General features: G+C 31.9%; 2 protein-coding genes across 2 annotated transcripts; both read right to left on the bottom strand.

Annotated features, from left to right (window-relative positions):
- Positions 1–220: 220 nt before the first annotated feature.
- Positions 221–3,841, bottom strand: LOC114404341 (F-box/kelch-repeat protein At3g23880-like). The gene is made up of 4 exons (XM_028367339.1): positions 2,782–3,841; positions 470–581; positions 332–362; positions 221–247 (listed from the first exon to the last, which is right to left on the bottom strand). The coding sequence occupies exons 1-4, from the start codon at positions 3,839–3,841 to the stop codon at positions 221–223; spliced, it is 1,230 nt and encodes a 409-aa protein (XP_028223140.1).
- Positions 3,842–13,507: 9,666 nt separating this feature from the next.
- On the bottom strand, positions 13,508–14,665 carry LOC114404340 (F-box/kelch-repeat protein At3g23880-like). Its single transcript, XM_028367338.1, has one exon. It carries the CDS (start codon positions 14,663–14,665, stop codon positions 13,508–13,510), a length of 1,158 nt encoding a protein of 385 aa, XP_028223139.1.
- Between the last annotated feature and the right edge of the window lie 4,604 nt (positions 14,666–19,269).

Here is a 19,269-nt window from a genome sequence, read left to right as displayed (position 1 = left end):
GCACACCCATAAAGCACTAGTGTATTTACAAAATGGAACAGAATATTTGATTTATTACTTGTTTTATTATCGTTGAATATCACACATAACAGATTTATACTTTTCTTTAATTTCCCACCATAAAATAAGATAAATGAATTCAAAAATAAGATATTCCAAAGTCCACACCTAAAAATAAAAAAAATAAAAACTGAAATTAACCAATTTTGGTCACAAGTCATTAAACCAGGAGTCTGATAACCAGAGCCTGTATGAACAACAAATCATCAATCAGAGTATTTGAGAATAATTATAGTTCAATAGTGTGACAAATCCAAAAATTCAAGCAGACAAGTAACTTGGTCCAAGCATCATCCACATATCTGCAATGGCATTGACATATTTAATGGCCAAAAATAGAGCATTTTCCATGGTTTACCTCAACATGTGGCTGTCCAGCAAGAAGGTTTGCAACTGCAGTACCTACTACAGCATGACTAGCTTCATGCCGTGCAACTCCTTCTCACTTCCTTTCAACTTGGCAGTCTTCTCTTCTATTCCCTTAAGCAAGTAACTTGGTACATTTATCCAGAATAGATAAACTAGACTCAAATTTACATAACTAAAATTTTCAATTTAACATTTGTGATCGACACTCCAAAGCTACACCTACCTTTAAGCAAGGCCTGGTCATAATTTTCAAGACATTTCCCCCAACATAAGGTGTTGGCAGTATTTTTCCATAATGTACACATACATGCATGTAGTATTTTTATATACAGACTTCATCATGAACCATGAGGACTTAGCATGTAATGATAATGATATGAGTATGACCACTAAAATCAGGTTTTGAGTCATAACCTGTAAGCTGATCAAGGATCGAGCATAGGGACAATCAATATCATCTGGAGTCACACAAAAAGTAATGGAAATTTGCCTGACCGGTGAAAATTGTAACTGATCTACCTTCTAGTAACTGCTTCTATAACTGGATCATGATTTAAAATATTAGAAATTATTATTTACATCATTTTAGCAAATGAGATTTATTAGAAAACTTCTTATATATAGGCTTGAATCCAATTCGTTCAGCATGCTTTTATGAAAGTTGCTAGTGTATAATTGCGTTGTACTGGTGTCACATAAATTCCAATCTTTTCAATATATTTAGTAGCACTGCTCTAATAAAAAAGATAGTATACTAATTAGTCTATAATATGAGTTAAGAAAAATTTAATATATTAGAAAATTAAATAAACTTAAGAGTTAAGAATACATCTATGTGTATAACCACCTGCAAAGTCGGTGGAGAATTTCAGCTTAATTGGTATTGAGGCATTGTGTCAAGTATCAGTTTTTGATACAACCTCTAAGAAACTCGAGGTTGCACTCGACCAGCAAGATCACATTGCATCTAAGGGATTCAGCTATAACAGAAATCTCTTAAGAGTTTAGACTATGTGTATTATAGCCAGGTATCGTTTCCAAGGAACAGTTGCAACCTGATAAATTGACAACTGAATTGAACATATATATAAAGTCAATTATGTCTGAAATATATTAGCCATGGTGCTAATAATTGTCACAGTTACAACAATGCATCAGTATCTGTTTCTCAATGATGATATTATAATTTAAAGAACTAGCGACATAAATACTACAGTATAATGTACCATTCTTTCTGTCTCCGTACCTGCAAAAAAAAAACTTTGTTAGTTGAAAGTCTTAGAAAGTTGGTTAAGCAAAGTTTAACAGATGTAGCATGCCAATGCAAGAAATATATATCAGAAAGTATAAAACCTGTGACCAATGATCTGTAGAATGAAATTGTAGAAGTAAGAATCAATGAAATATGAAATGACCAAGGATCTGTAGAATGATCTAACTTCTATTTCACTAAAATCCTGTAATTACGATTCAAAACATACAAAGCAATGAAAGAGGTGAATGACCGAGAATAAATCACAAAAAATATTGCTTTGATCGAATGCCTATGCAAAATGGAAACCGACATATATATCAAAAAGTATAAAACCTGTGATTATAGGTTGAAATCGTTCAAAGCTAAAGTCATACAGTAAAAATAGCACAAATATTCAGATCTAGTGTCGCAGAGATTGATGAAGCTCGCATTTGGAGAAAGAGAGGGAGAGAAAACATGTCAAAGAAAGACAGAGAGAGAGAGCATAGGTCGGAGAGATCAGACAAAGATAGCACAGATTAAGACTGAGATGCTGATGAATGAATCCTTGAATTCACATGCAGTGGTTTCATTACTTCTTTTCTTAGATTTAATTATAAATGAAATTAATATCTAATTTTATCTAGGAATGTAATATGATGCCCAACACAGATATATCAGCTTACTAATTTGATAATGGTAGTGATAACAAAAGACAAGCAGGCAACAGTAACAATTTGTAGTATAAATGTTAACAAATGACATTTTATTAGAATCCACAATATTTCTATACATGCTAATAAAATAAATTGGTTACCAGATGCTACATTTGTAGTAGTAATTCACAACCCAAGAGAAGAATATATCTTAATACATGATATAGATTAGATCTCACATAATTAAGTGACAAAGAATTAAACATCTGACAAAGCGTTCGAGATTATCATTATATAATTGAAAAGACAGAAATTAGATGATGCCAATTAAATAGGGTAATCAAGAACTCACATCTGTAGAATTTCAATAAGGTATGACCAAACTTTTGGTAAAAATCTTGAGGTTGCGCCACAACAAAGTTCTGAAACTACCTGAGGGAACGACAAAAACTTGAGACTTACCATCCCCCTGGTTATACAGAATTGTTTGGTATTCATCATCAGCATTTCTAGTGAATTTCAGCATGAAGAAGTCTCCATTGTTAGACATGCACAATGGTAAAATCATCGATTTTTCTTCATTAGGACGAATATTAAGATGTAAATAACTAAAATTTATTAATTGAATCCAAGACTTGTCATCTCCAAACTTCCTCATCTGCCACAAGCCAAGATGGGTGTTGCTATCTTGCCAAACGCACAGCGAGTCTCTAAAAACTCCAATATTTGTATCAAAAAAGCAAAAATCGTCGGGAAGAAACAGTGATCTGCAAGTCTCCTTCTCCAGGTCAACAGAAATAATTACGATTTCAGAATGAATGGTTTCTTTTCCCTTAATAACAACCCAATTAAGGGTTCCACTCAGATACACTCCACCAACTTTAGGTAAAGTCCAAAGAACAGGAAAACCTTTAAGGTTTCTCCAACTACTGTCACCCGCGCCATAAACTTTCATCTCAGTCTTTTGAGATACGTCAAGTGAAAGCATAGTCAATGCAATTGCTACAACCTTGTATTTGTCACTTGACGGATCATAGCCAAACCCAAACATTGTTCTACGACCAATGCCCGGGGAAAAAGACAGCGTTGGCAATTCCCTGGATATCACCCTTGTCTCCTTGTTCCATAAACAAACACGGTATCCTTCTGGCATTTCGCTAACCCCACAGTGCAACCCATTACATGAACCGACCAGATGGTAATCTGGCATATTTGCGAAATTGAACAAGAACGTTTCAATTTGTAGGGAATGGAATAATGAACTTACATCACACGATTCCATGTGGATTTCAGGGATGGATCCGAGGCAGACATTTTTCATCAGTTGAAGGTGTTCCAAATCGTCCTTCGCAGCAGATTTGTTAAGGTGCAATTTGATGAAATAGGGATCTGACATCAGGGAGTTCCATCCCTTGTACACACACTTGAATTGGATCAAAGGTTTCACGGGAAGACGAGACAAGATTTCCTTGATGAGTTCGTCAAAGAGGAGTGGCGAACATGATTTCTTCTCTGATCGCATGTTTCTGTGGTTTTCAGTGAACAGTCCACATATATATGTCCCAATGTTGCTAGGGTTTAACATTTTTTTGTCCATTTGGATTAATAAAAATAAGAAAAATTAGATATTTTTATTACAATTTTTGTCATCAGACTCTTCAACATATTTTAAAATTTTACGAGATATATTTAAGAAAAAGGAAAAAAAAAAGTTAGATATGTTTCTCAATATTTATAGGTCTGTGCTCTGCACAGTATTTAGTTTGGGAAAATAATTATATTTATTTTATATTATATCCATTTTAATAACTAAAGAATAATGTTTTTTTATAGTTACTAAAAACTATTATTTGAGTATATAATAATTTAAGAATATAATATATTTTATAATTACTACGTAAAAATAGTTTTGTAAATTTAATTAATAGAGTAGATGGAAAAAATTGCGTAACAGTGAGGAAATTTTGCAATTTTTTTACTAAATTACATAAAAGTTTTACAATAAGAAATTTTTCAGTAAAAAAACATATTATAAAGTTTTTAAAATATTATGACAATGAAGTAAAAAAACTATAAACAAATAATAAATAAAATGCTCCCCAAATTTAATTGGAATGAAAAAAATAGAAACAAGAATTTAAATTTGCTGATAAAACAATCTTCAATAAATCTTTAGTTAGGCGAGAAGAGACAGAATATTATTATGATAATAAACTAGAGAAAGGTTCGATAATTAAAATGAAATATATATATATATATATATATATATATATATATATATATATATATATATATATATATATCTTAGCAATTCAAATATCAATATACTTTCACGCAAAAAGTTCATACATGTGTACATGTTTTTAATGTTTAACAATTCAGATGTTAATATGTTTTCTCATAACAATACTGCTATACGGTATGAAATTCTAAAGTACGAAAAACAAGAAAGATGATGCGTAATTATTTTATATAAATTAAATTATTTAAAGAAAAATAAATTAAACTTCAATAGATAAATCTTTTGTAATAAAATCCTGCTTATCCTGGTAGCTATCTATATTACCCAAATCAAATAAACAAAAGCTAATAACAATTACTGCTGGTAAATGCTAAATTTTTCTTGTTTTGGTAGTGCCGCATATTGCCTCTTCAAAACTTTCAATTCTTTCGAATCTTTCTTTTGCAAATTTGAGGTCTGAGTCTAACTTTAATTTGCTTCTTAGTTGTTTAACATTTTGACAACATTTCACAAATGAAAGTTAGAACAATAATGATTTGATTCATTTTAGAATTTAAAGCTTTCTCTAGTTTATTATCATAAGACCCCACAAGAAAGCATCCATGGTGATCCCTACAAATTTCTCTAAACCCTGCCTAAGATGGTTTTTCCAAAAGTCGACTTAGAATCTATAGAATTTAAGATAATTTTTCTAATTACAATCTTAGAATTTAAAAAAAATTTAAAAAAACATACAGTAATATTTTTTATCAAATAAAAACTCACCATAATTGACTATAGAATTTACAAATCATATTGAAGCCCTGGTGCAGCGGTAAAGTTGTGCCTTGGTGACTTGTTGGTCATGGGTTCGAATCTAGAAACAGCCTCTTTGCATATGCAAGGGTAAGGTTGCGTACAATATCCCTCCCCCATACCTTCGCATAGCGAAGAGCCTCTGGGCAATGGGGTACGAAGTTTTTTATTTGATAAAAATCGTCTCTCTTCCCAACATGATGATATTTTGTAACTCAATAAAATTAATTTTAAATTCATGATTGATTTGGTGAAAAAAATCTTAAAACTTAAAAGAAAGTCACATTTTCCCCCTAATTATACCATGCAATAATATTAAAAAATTCAAATGAAATTTTAAATTAAATTATATATGAAGATTATTTTAATTTCTGATGATACGCTAATCTTAATTATTTTACTTTGCCATAACTTCTTAATATCAAATATAGATAATATTTCTATAAAAACAAAAAAATTAACATCGAATAAATATATATACATATAAGCTTAATTTATCAACTTACGTTGCATGTAAATATAAAAACAATTATCAAAATTTAAATATTACTTTAACTATATGCACAAAAAATTGGTGAACAAAAATCATTCAAAATTATTATATATGTACTTGTCATAATTGAGAAAGAATTGTAATAAATGCATAGAAAGAAAAAAGAGCTTTTAATTTCATTTAGACATAGTTTGCAAGAAGGCGGAAAATAAATGATGCAAACTTAAGGATATTCATCATTTAGTTACTGGCTTTGCATGTATAAAATCCAACCTTGGAATAGAATATCATACATTACACGCATAGGAATTTAATTAATACAGTACAAAATGTACATAACAACAAAAGAAATTGACATGCTAACAAGAAAACTATGAAAATATTGGTGGCAACAGTATATAAGTATGACATACTACATATAAGACCTTCTATTTTATAGTTAAGCCTTATCCCTAAACATAGATACTAACCATTTATTTAAGTTTTAAAAATTGCAAGTATTCACTATTAATTTTTTGGCAATCAACACAAACATTCCACCAATCACCAAATATAAAATACAGCACGTACAGTTACCTTCTAAATGAGCACCAAGACCCTCCAAAACAGTAAGATTAGCCCTTCAAATTAATACAATTTTAATTTTCTTATCTACCAGTAGAACCACACTTCAAAAGTATATATATACAATAAGTATATTCTTTAAAGAAATCTTGTGGAGGAAACTTCAACTTATCCTTCATGAAGGAATATATTCTTCAGTTTTTATTATTGAAAACCTGAATTTAGTGTGTCTTATATAGTAATGGAAAGAAAACAAAAATGAAAAGAGAAAAAAAAATCACATAAGTGAGGTTAATTAGGAATTAAAAAACAATAAAATGGTTTTTAAATTAACAAATCATTATTTTTAATCATAAGGAATCAGCGTAAATATAACAATTACTTGTTAGACAAGAAATAAGGAACAAGTATTCATTGAAGGGTATTTTGAGGATAAAAAAATTGTTAGAGCAGCGGGACTAGTGGGAGTGTCAAGAGGCACACCCATAAAGCACTAGTGTATTTACAAAATGGAACAGAATATTTGATTTATTACTTGTTTTATTATCGTTGAATATCACACATAACAGATTTATACTTTTCTTTAATTTCCCACCATAAAACAAGATCAATAAATTCTAAAATAAGATATTCCAAAGTCCACACCTAAAAATAAAAAAATAAAAACTGAAATTAACCAATTTTGGTCACAAGTCATTAAACCAGGAGTCTGATAACCAGAGCCTGTATGAACTACAAATCATCAATCAGAGTATTTGAGAATAATTATAGTTCAATAGTGTGACAAATCCAAAAATTCAAGCAGACAAGTAACTTGGTCCAAGCATCATCCACATATCTGCAATGGCATTGACATATTTAATGGCCAAAAATAGAGCATTTTCCATGGTTTACCTCAACATGTGGCTGTCCAGCAAGAAGGTTTGCTACTGCAGTACCTACTACAGCATGACTAGCTTCATGTCATGCAACTAGAGCCTTCTCACTTCCTTTCAACTTGGCAGTCTTCTCTTCTATTCCCTGAAGCAAGTAACTTGGTACATTTATCCATAATAGATAAACTAGACTCAAATTTACATAACTAAAATTTTCAATTTAACATTTGTGATCGACACTCCAAAGCTACACCTACCTTTAAGCAAGGCCTGGTCATAATTTTTAAGACATTTCCCCCAACATAAGGTGTTGGTAGTATTTTTCCATAATGTACACATACAAGCATGCAGTATTTTTATATACATACTTCATCATGAACCATGAGGACTTAGCATGTAATGATAATGATATGAGTATGACCACTAAAATCAGGTTTTGAGTAATAACCTGTAAGCTGATCAAGGATCGAGCATAAGGGCAATCAATATCATCTGGAGTCACACAAAATGTAATGGAAAGATCAGGCCCCTTACATATTTTTTGCGTAGCTCTTCAAATTGTTTCTGCCGAGAAACATAAGATGAAAACATCAATGTGAGTATAAAACAGCACAAGCCATGATTTCACTCACAGCAACTGATGAGCAAAACATCAAAGGTCCAGTATGAACAAAATTGTGAAACTCTAGCATGCAAATGACACCAAAGTGGAATTTTTCCACGGGATAAGATATATCTGATGAAGAAAGGGGATAAAACAAGGTACTTGCATATCATGCTACCATCAATGTTTAATGCAAAAAGAGCCAACGGGGTTGCCATAAAGATCAAGCCATATTTCATGACTTGCTAATGCTACCAGGAAGCTATATATTAGAATCAGAGAGGAGGAGTTATATTCAGCTTAATATTTCTCCAAGCATCACGGGCATTTTGGTTTCCTCCGTAGCATTAATGCTACCCAAACAAGTGCTAGAATCAATAACCTGTCTGTCATAGAGAATTGATCTAGCTAGTTGGAAGAACAACATGGCATATCTGCCAGAAAAAAAATGCATACAGCTAGCTGGCATTTTAGTCTTCCAAATCCAATCCAATATGACAGCTTTGGTTTGTTGCTATACGAACACCAAAGCCGCCATATTTCTCTGGTTGGGTAACATGCCCCTCTTAGGATTTGATTTTGACACACTATCTTTTGTTAATGTGAGACTTGAATTTTTTTTTAATACTATTCCAACAATGTGCATTCCATGGGCAAGGAGAAAACTGAGTTTGCAATGGCGAGTCCACCTTATCAATGATCTCCAAATAATCGTCTCTTCTCGGCCTTCCTTGGAACATTTTGAATCCCAAACATTTTCCCAAATTGTTTGTGAAACCAATTTGAGTAATATCTGAAATATCCTTTCTGATGTTCCCAGACAATCTCCGGGAAGCAAAAGCTCTAGAATTCTCAACACTAATTTTCAATCCACGGGTTAAGGGAATCAAGTTGGAATTTAGCATCCCTACAACTCCCTAGCCTCCAATATTCTACGTTAATAAAGTTGAATCCTCACCACCACATACCTTTGCCAAATCTCTCCACCAAAGGGAGGCTTTCTTCACAACATCTGAATTTCCGAATCCCCTTCAACCCCCATACTTTGATTCAACAACATTGCACCAAAGACTCCTGTCATGGTTTTTAATTGCGGTTGTGGTTTTACATTGCGAGCAATAGCAAAAAACTGCGATTGATGTGGCCCCAATTAGGGTTGTTGACCTCTATTTAAAACCATGACTCCCGTCATCCTTAATTATTTTCCTTATTTTCATTTTGCAAGCAATTTATGCCATGAGCAATGCAAAATCCTTTACTCCTAGCCCTCCCTTCTCATTCTCAAGACAATTTCTTTTTTTCCCAATTGATCCAAGAGATATGCTTTTCCCCCTCCACACCTTTCCGCAGAAACAAATTTCAAAAGTTGATAGGTTAAAAGCGCCCAGTAGCTTTCAACTAAGAGAAGTAACTCCAAGGACATGAATACGAGTGATTAACAACTATTTTGAAACTTACGTACAAATTGGATTAAAATTAAACAGCTGTGAAAAGAGAGAACAAATTTTTAAATTTGTCATTAATTAGCACATATATTTATAAATTTTTATAATTTTCATTTTTTATTGAAGAAAATATGAGATGCAATTTTACTAAAATAGAGACTAAAACAAGGAAGGAAAATTGATTTTACAAAAATGCCCGCACATGTACTTTATATATACAAAGATATTCACATGAAGCCAATATTTGTACTGATAAAAATGTTGAAAGATTTGATCATCTACTGGATATTAATTTCATTGTCAACAATGGCTTGAAGACTTTGTAAAATGTTAAAGCCAACTCTGCTCCAGTGAACCCAGTGAATCAAAGATAATGAAGTTCTCTAGCAACAAATGGTTCAACTGTTTACAATGAACTTTTTTATTCAAGTTACATTCTAGGACTCTGATCTGATCCTCAAAGATCAAAAGTTTTAAAAATGCTTGAAGCTTTCAAATAAACGAAGTGTCTCCAAGGATGTGAATACAAGTTATTAGAGCCTTCTTTTAGGAAATTACACGACATAAGAAATACCTCCATTATTATGAATTAACGGTACAAAAGACTCTTCAAGTCAAGTGCACATGCAGTGCATACAATAATCAAAATCAAGCCAAGCATAAAACATGCAAAAAGTGCACAAGCATATACAATGAGAAACAAGAACATTAAAAAACCCAAAAATAGCCTGTACCGCGAACAGGTGTTCTCGCTCTCCCAACCTCAAAACAACTATTCAAGCAGGCAATTATTTGGTATTGGCGGACGAACTTGATTGGGCTAAGAATGGCTATGCGGAACATGTTGAGTGAAATTTGGTTGGACTTGCAAAGCCTGCTTTGCCTGAGCATAACAAACCTGAATTGTTGTTTGCCTTACTTGAATTATATGGGCTGAACCATCCAAGGAGGTCCTGCTTGCACTGAATTCGGCTGTATTAATTGAACTGCCTTCAGCAGAAATAACAGACCCGAATTCAGTTGAATTAACTGAATTGAAATCGATTGAACTAGCTTAACTGAATTTAGCTAAACTGGTTGACCTGAATTCGGCTGAACTAGTGGAATCAATCTTGCCTGAATTGAATTTGACAGGCTAGGTTCTACCAAATCTGCCAAAAAGCCAATTGGTTGAAACTGTGGTAAAGATCATGCCTGAGTGTTTGCTGATACCTATGAGTTTCCTACCAAAATCATTTGGCCTTGGTTTAGTAGGTCTGTATACCCATGCAAGTACTGATTAACTACCAGAATTTTCTCCAAATTTCCCACGTCTAGCTATTCTCAAATTCTTTAACATGCTGAAATTCGTTGTGAACCATATGATTAATGATATATGCCAATTGTTTAGGCAGCTGAGACATGAGATCGTCTATCATGATGTTGATATGCTATTTTTCAAAGGAGGTCGTCATGGCAACATTTTGTCTATTAGTGGTTCATTTGCCATGACAAAAGAAATTGCCAAGTAAGCATGGTAATTCACTCGGTCTATTAGTGGTTCATTTGCCATGACAAAAGAAATTGCCAAGTAAGCATGGTAATTCACTCGGTCTCCATATGAGAGTCACTTTTCTTTTGACCAGATTCTAGCGATGTTTGTGAATCCATTCAATCCAATGAAAATAAAAAAAATCGATCCCCAAACAAAAAACAGAGAAAACATAAAACCAAATGGATAAAAATCTTGAAAAACTGAATTTTTTTATTGGATTGAATTTCCAATTTAATTTTTCAAACCTATCCAATCCCAATCAAACTTGTACATATGAATATATTTTTATTTCTTATATATTTATAAAATTATCATATTACTTACTATTTGAGTTAAGATGCATAAATATAGTTATATAAATAAAATATTTATTATTTTAAATTAATTTTTATTATATATATTACATTAATATTTAATATTTTCTAATAAAAATAAAAGTACGATTAAAAAAGAAAATCAATTCAATCCAAATCGCATCAAATTAGATCCAATTATATCGGATTAAAGTTTTGAACAAAACTGGCTAGATGATAAAGTAAAAATCTAAAGCGAATAAATTAGATGATTTTTCCTTCAAAAATGATCAAATCTAATCCACGAACACCCCAAATAGATTCCATGTTTTTTCCGTCAAATTTCTGAACTTGTTCAGCTATTTGGTCTCACGGGGCATGCAAATTTTGTTGACACACGAATCTGTCAATTGGATCAACCAAAGGCTTCAGCACGGTTCCAAAATAATGTCAAGCAGATTGTCTTGAGAAGAGAAATTTTACACTGATTTAGATAATTTTGGAAGCCATTTCCGCAGACAGCAACTGAAATTTGGTTGACAACAACTAAAATTTGCCTGACCGGTGAAAATTGTAACTGCTTCTATAACTGGATCGGATCAAGATTTAAAATACTGGAAATTACTATTTACATCATTTAAGCAAATGAGATTCATCAGAAAACTTCTTATATATAGGCTTGAGTAATCTTGAATCCATTTCATTCAGCATGCTTTTATGAAAGTTGCTAGTGTATAATTGTATTGTACTGGTGTCACATAAATTCCAATCTTTTCAATATATTTAGTAGCATTGCTCTAATAAAAAAGATAATATACTAATTAGTATATCATATGAGTAAAGTAAAATTTAATAGAAAATATTTGATATATTAGAAAATTAAATAACCCTAACAATACATCGATGTGTATAACCACCTGCAAAGTGTGTGGAGAATTTCAGCTTAATTGGTATTGAGACATTGTGTCAACTATCAGTTTTTGATACAACCTCTAAGAAACTCGAGGTTGCACTCGACAAGCAAGATCACATTGCATCTAAGGGATTCAGCTATAACAGAAATCTCTTAAGAGTTTAGACTATGTGTATTATAGCCAGGTATCGTTTCCAAGGAACAGTTGCAACCTGATAAATTGACAACTGAATTGAACATATATATAAAGTCAATTATGTCTGAAACATATTAGCCATAGTGCTGATATAATTGTCACAGTTACAACAACACATCAGTATGTATTCTCAATGATGATGTACTTATTTAAAGAACTAATGACATAAATACTACAGTTTAATGTACCATTCTTGTTCTATCCTCGTACCTGCAAAAAAAAATTGATGTTAATTGAAAGTCTGAGAACGTTGATTAAGCAAAGTATAACAAAATGTAGCATACTGATGCAAGACAAAAACAACCATAACATTGATAAAATTATTAAAATTGAAGTAGCATCATGAATCAATAAAATTGTAGAATTAAGAATCAATGAAATATGAAATTACCAAGGATTTGTAGAATGATCTAACTTCTATTTCACTTAATTCCAGTAATCACGATTAAAAATTTGCAAAGCAATGAAAGAGGTGAATGACCGAGAATGAATCACAAAACAGATTGGTTAGACCGAATGCCTATGCAAAATGGAAACCGACGTATATATCAAAAAGTATAAAACCTGTGATTATAGGTTGAAATCGTTCAAAGCTACAGTCATACAGTAAAAAAAGCACTAATATATATTCAGATCTAGTGTTGCAGAAATTGATGAAGCTCGCATTCGGAGAGAGGGAGGGAGAGAAAACATGTCAACGAAAGACAGAGAGGGAGAGCATAGGTTGGAGAGATCAGACAAAGATAGCACAGATTAAGATTGAGATGCTGATGAATGAATCCTTGAATTCACATGCAGTGGTTTCATTACTTCTTTTCTTAGATTTAATTATAAATGAAATTAATATCTAATTTTATCTAGGAATGTAATATGATGCCCAACACAGATATATCAGCTTACTAATTTGATAATGGTAGTGATAACAAAAGACAAGCAGGCAACAGTAACAATTTGTAGTATAAATGTTAACAAATGACATTTTATTAGAATCCACAATATTTCTATACATGCTAATAAAATAAATTGATTACCAGATGCTACATTTCTAGTAGTAATTCACAACCCAAGAGACGAATATATGTTAATACATGATATAGATTAGATCTCACATAATTAAGTGACAAAGAATTAAACATCTGACAAAGCGTTCGAGATTATCATTATATAATTGAAAAGACAGAAATTAGATGATGCCAATTAAATAGGGTAATCAAGAACTCACATCTGTAGAATTTCAATAAGGTATGACCAAACTTTTGGTAAAAATCTTGAGGTTGCGCCACAACAAAGTTCTGAAACTACCTGAGGGAACGACAGAAACTTGAGACTTACCATCCCCCTGGTTATACAGAATTGTTTGGTATTCATCATCAGCATTTCTAGTGAATTTCAGCATGAAGAAGTCTCCATTGTTAGACATGCACAATGGTAAAATCATCGATTTTTCTTCATTAGGACGAATATTAAGATGTAAATAACTAAAATTTATTAATTGAATCCAAGACTTGTCATCTCCAAACTTCCTCATCTGCCACAAGCCAAGATGGGTGTTGCTATCTTGCCAAACGCACAGCGAGTCTCTAAAAACTCCAATATTTGTATCAAAAAAGCAAAAATCGTCGGGAAGAAACAGTGATCTACAAGTCTCCTTTTCCAGGTCAACAGAAATAATTACGATTTCAGAATGAATGGTTTCTTTTCCCTTAATAACAACCCAATTAAGGGTTCCACTCAGATACACTCCACCAACTTTAGGTAAAGTCCAAAGAACAGGAAAACCTTTAAGGTTTCTCCAACTACTGTCACCCGCGCCATAAACTTTCATCTCAGTCTTTTGAGATACGTCAAGTGATAGCATAGTCAATGCAATTGCTACAACCTTGTATTTGTCACTTGACGGATCATAGCCAAACCCAAACATTGTTCTACGACCAATGCCCGGGGAAAAAGACAGCGTTGGCGATTCTCTGGATATCACCCTTGTCGCCTTGTTCCAGAAACAAACACGGTATCCTTCTGGTATTTCGCTAACCCCACAGTGCAACCCATTACATGAACCGACCAGATGGTAACCTGGCATGTTTGGGAAATTGAACAAGAACGTTTCAATTTGTAGGGAATGGAATAACGAACTTACATCACACGATTCCATGTGAATTTCAGGGATGGATCCGAGGCAGACATTTTTCATCAGTTGAAGGTGTTCCAAATCGTCCTTCGCAGCAGATTTGCTAAGGTGCAATTTGATGAAATAGAGATCTGACATCAGGGAGTTCCATCCCTTGCACACACACTTGAATTGGATCAAAGGTTTCACGGGAAGACGAGACAAGATTTCCTTGATGAGTTCGTCACAGAGGAGTGGCGACCATGGTTTCTTCTCTGATCGCATGTTTTTGTGGTTTCTTCTCTGATCGCATGTTTCTGTGGTTTTCAGTGAAGAGTCCACATATATATGTCCCAATGTTGCTAGGGTTTAACCCTTCAATAAATGAATATATTTTATTTCAGAGATAAATTTATTTAATCTTTTAATAAAAGCTGTAATAAAATTGGAAATAAATCAGGCGAAAGATGCAGGAGATAAAAACAACGCAGATTTCTGGACAAATTTAGTGGAATAAATCCTGTGTTAAATACACATAACATTTTTTTGTCCATTTGGATTAAGAAAAATAAGATAAATTAGATATGTTTCTTACAATTTTTGTCATCAGACTCTTCAACATATTTTAAAATTTTACGAGATATATTTAAGAAAAAGAAAAAAGAAAAGTTAAATATGTTTCTCACTATTTATGGGCCTGTGCTCTGCACAGTATTTAGTTTGGGAAAATAATTATATTTATTTTATATCATATCCATTTTATTAACTAAAGAATAATGTTTTTTTATAATTACTAAAAACTATTATTTGAGTATATAATAATTTAAGAATATAATATATTTTATAATTACTACATAAAAATAGTTTTGTAAATTGATTTAATAAAGTAGATGGAAAAAATTGTGTAACAGTGAGGAAATTTTGCGATTTTTTGACTAAATTACATAAAAGTGTTACAATAAGAAATTTTTCAGTAAAAAAAAATTACAAAGTTTTTAAACTATTATGACAATGAAGTAAAAAAACTATAAACAAATAATAAATAAAATGCTCTCCAAATTTAATTGGAATGAAAAAAATAGAAACAAGAATTTAAATTTGCTGATAAAAAAATGTTCAATAAATCTTTAGTTAGGCGAGAAGAGACAGAATATAGGAAAACTTTTTCATATTAAAATTATTATGATAATAAACTAGAGAAAGGTTCGACAATTAAAATGAAATATATATATAGGGGCATGCAAATTTTGTTGACACATGAATCTGTCAATTGGATCAACTAAATGCTTCATCACGCTTTGAAAATAATGTCAAGAAAATTGTCTTGAGAAGGGAAATTTTACACTGATTTAGCTAATTTTGGAAGCCATTTCAGCAGACAGCAACTGAAATTTGGCTGACAACAACTAAAATTTGCCTGACCGGTGAAAATTGTAACTGCTTCTATAACTGGATCGGATCAGGATTTAAAATACTGGAAATTACCATTTACATCATTTTAGCAAATGAGATTCATTAGAAAACTTCTTATATATAGGCTTGAGTCTTCTTGAATCCATTTCATTCAGCATGCTTTTATGAAAGTCGCTAGTGTATAATTGTATTCTACTGGTGTCACATAAATTCCAATCTTTTCAATATATTTAGTAGCATTGCTCTAATAAAAAAGTAATATACTAATTAATATATAATATGAGTAAAGTAAAATTTAATAGAAAATATTTGATATATTAGAAAATTAAATAACCCTAACAATACATCGATGTGTATAACCACCTGCAAAGTGTGTGGAGAATTTCAGCTTAATTGGTATTGAGGCATTGTGTCAAGTATCAGTTTTTGATACAACCTCTAAGAAACTTGAGGTTGCACTCGACAAGCAAGATCACATTGCATCTAAGGGATTCAGCTATAACAGAAATCTCTTAAGAGTTTAGACTATGTGTATTATAGCCAGGTAGCGTTTCCAAGGAACAGTTGCAACATGATAAATTGACAACTGACTTGAACATATATATAAAGTCAATTATGCCTGAAACATATTAGCCATAGTGCTGATATAATTGTCACAGTTACAACAACACATCAGTATGTATTTCTCAATGATGATATACTAATTTAAAGAACTAATGACATAAATACTACAGTTTAATGTACCATTCTTGTTCTGTCCTCGTATCTGCAAAAAAAAAATTGATGTTAATTGGAAGTCTGAGAAGTTGGTTAAGCAAAGTATAACACAATGTAGCATGCTGATGCAAGACAAAAACAACCATAACATTGAGAAAATTATTAAAATTGTAGTAGCATCATGAATCAATAAAATTGTAGAATTAAGAATCAATGAAATATGAAATGACCAAGGATATGTAGAATGATCTAACTTCTATTTCACTTAATTCCAGTAATCACGATTCAAAACTTACAAAGCAATGAAAGAGGTGAATGACCAAGGATGAATCACAAAAAAGATTGGTTAGACCGAATGCCTATGCAAAATGGAAACCGACGTATATATCAAAAAGTATAAAAAAACCAGTGATTATAAGTTGAAATCGTCCAAAGCTACTGTCATACAGTAAAAAAAGCACAAATATTCAGATCTAGTGTTGCAGAAATTGATGAAGCTCGCATTTGGAGAGAGGGAGGGAGAGAAAAAATTTCAAAGAAAGACAGAGCATAGTTTGAAGAGATCAGACAAAGATAACACAGACTAAGATTGAGATGCTGATGAATGAATCCTTGAATTCACATGCAGTGGTTTCATTACTTCTTTTCTTTGATTTTCTTATAAATGATATTAATATCTAATTTTATCAAGGAATGCAACATGATGCCCAACACAGATATATCAGCTTACTAATTTGATAATGGTAGTGATAACAAAAGACAAGCAGGCAACAATAACAATTTGTAGCATAAATGTTAACAAATGACATTTTATTAGAATCCACAATATTTCTATACATGCTAATAAAATAAATTGGTTACCAGATTCTACATTTCTAGTAGTAATTCACAACCCAAGAGAAGAATATATCTTAATACATGATATAGATTAGATCTCACATAATTAAGTGACAAAGAATTAAACATCTGACAAAGCGTTCGAGATTATCATTATATAATTGAAAAGACAGAAATTAGATGATATCAAATAAATAGGGTAATCAAGAACTCACATCTTTAGAATTTCAATAAGGTATGACCAAACTTTTGGTAAAAATCTTGAGGTTACGCCACAAAAAAGTTCTGAAACTACCTGAGGGAACGACAAAAACTTGAGACTTACCATCCCTCTGGTTATACAGAATTGTTTGGTATTCATCATCAGCATTTCTAGTGAATTTCAGCATGAAGAAGTCTCCATTGTTAGACATGCACAATGGTAAAATCATGGATTTTTCTTCATAAGGACGAATATTAAGATGTAAATAACTAAAATTTATTAATTGAATCCAAGACTTGTCATCTCGAAACTTCCTCATCTGCCACAAGCCAAGATGGGTGTTGCTATCTTGCCAAACGCACAGCGAGTCTCTAAAAACTCCAATATTTGTATCAAAAAAGCAAAAATCGTCGGGAAGAAATAGTGATCTGCAAGTCTCCTTCTCCAGGTGGACTGAAATAATTACGATTTCAGAATGAATGATTCCTTCTCCTTCAGTTTTTCCTCCAACTGCTCTGATAGAGTTTCCAAACGTTAGAGAGACGGAGAAGAGATTGAAGTCTCCACTTGTACTGTCTTCATGTGATTCCATTTTCTCCCTCCACAAATAATATTTCGCAAATCAAAACGGTGAAAGTGTGCACAATTGAATTATGAACAACATATCCAAATTGAATAAAAATCCAATGGTTAACGAAACCGGGATTGTAGTTTTACTAAGACCGTTCTGGGTTTCTGCGGGAAAAGAGAAAGGTACGGTGCGAAGGGTATTTCTCTTAGCTCCGACATGTTTTTGCAATTCCCAACGGTGAGAATGCTCAGAATTTGGTTTCGAACGTGGTAATAAAATTTCACGACGATCCAACGGTGAATAAGTCCCAGATCGTCGTTTTTCTGAGACAAGTTTGGTGGGCTGCGGGAAAAGGAAGGGTTTTGAGAGGAGAATGAGAAAAACGAAAAAATGAGGAAAAGAAAAGGCACCGTCAGTGTGAAAACTAACCTAACACTATTTATAGCTAAGTTTACTCTATTTATTTATTTATTATTTTATAAAAAAACAAACTTTATTTTATTCTCTATCAAACAAATAAATAAAATACCCTTTTTATTTTCTCTTAAATCACTATTTTAATTAATAATTATATCTTCTTATTTATTTTATTTATAAAATCTCATCATTTTTTTAAAACTCTATTTATTTATAAATAAAAATCCTTTTTAATCTAGTTTATGAAAATTGGGATGTTACACCTCACTCCCAGGACTTTCAGCCTGGAGTGTGCCAAATGTAGGTGACCCAACGATGGATCTAGAATAGACTCTAGTACCATTTTAGAAAGTGGGTTATAGGCCTAACTCAATCATACAAAATCGGTTTATAAGGTGAAGTTTGTCCCACACTTATATATTTTAGTTTGATTTTATCTTTAGTCGATGTTGGACTAAATCACCACCTAAAGAGACCACAAGTAAGGTAGGCTAAGGGGTATCCACAATTAGGAGGGCTTTTCCAACAAAAATGAAATGCAACAAAATTAGTACTGTTTACAAACATAAATGTTAGAGAAATATTTTGTTAAAAATAATTTTCTATATTTTCTTATCTTTATATTTTAATATAATATACACTTAATAAAAATATTAATTAATGCAAGATCAGTTAAAATATTTATGAGTAATTATTAAATAAGAATATTTCTGTCAGTTCAGTGAAAATACT

The sequence above is a fragment of the Glycine soja genome, unplaced genomic scaffold (genome assembly GCF_004193775.1).
Source record: "Glycine soja cultivar W05 unplaced genomic scaffold, ASM419377v2 tig00020871_1_pilon, whole genome shotgun sequence".
In the NCBI taxonomy this organism is placed as follows: domain Eukaryota; kingdom Viridiplantae; phylum Streptophyta; class Magnoliopsida; order Fabales; family Fabaceae; genus Glycine; species Glycine soja.
This window is presented reverse-complemented; position numbering and strand designations above follow the sequence as displayed.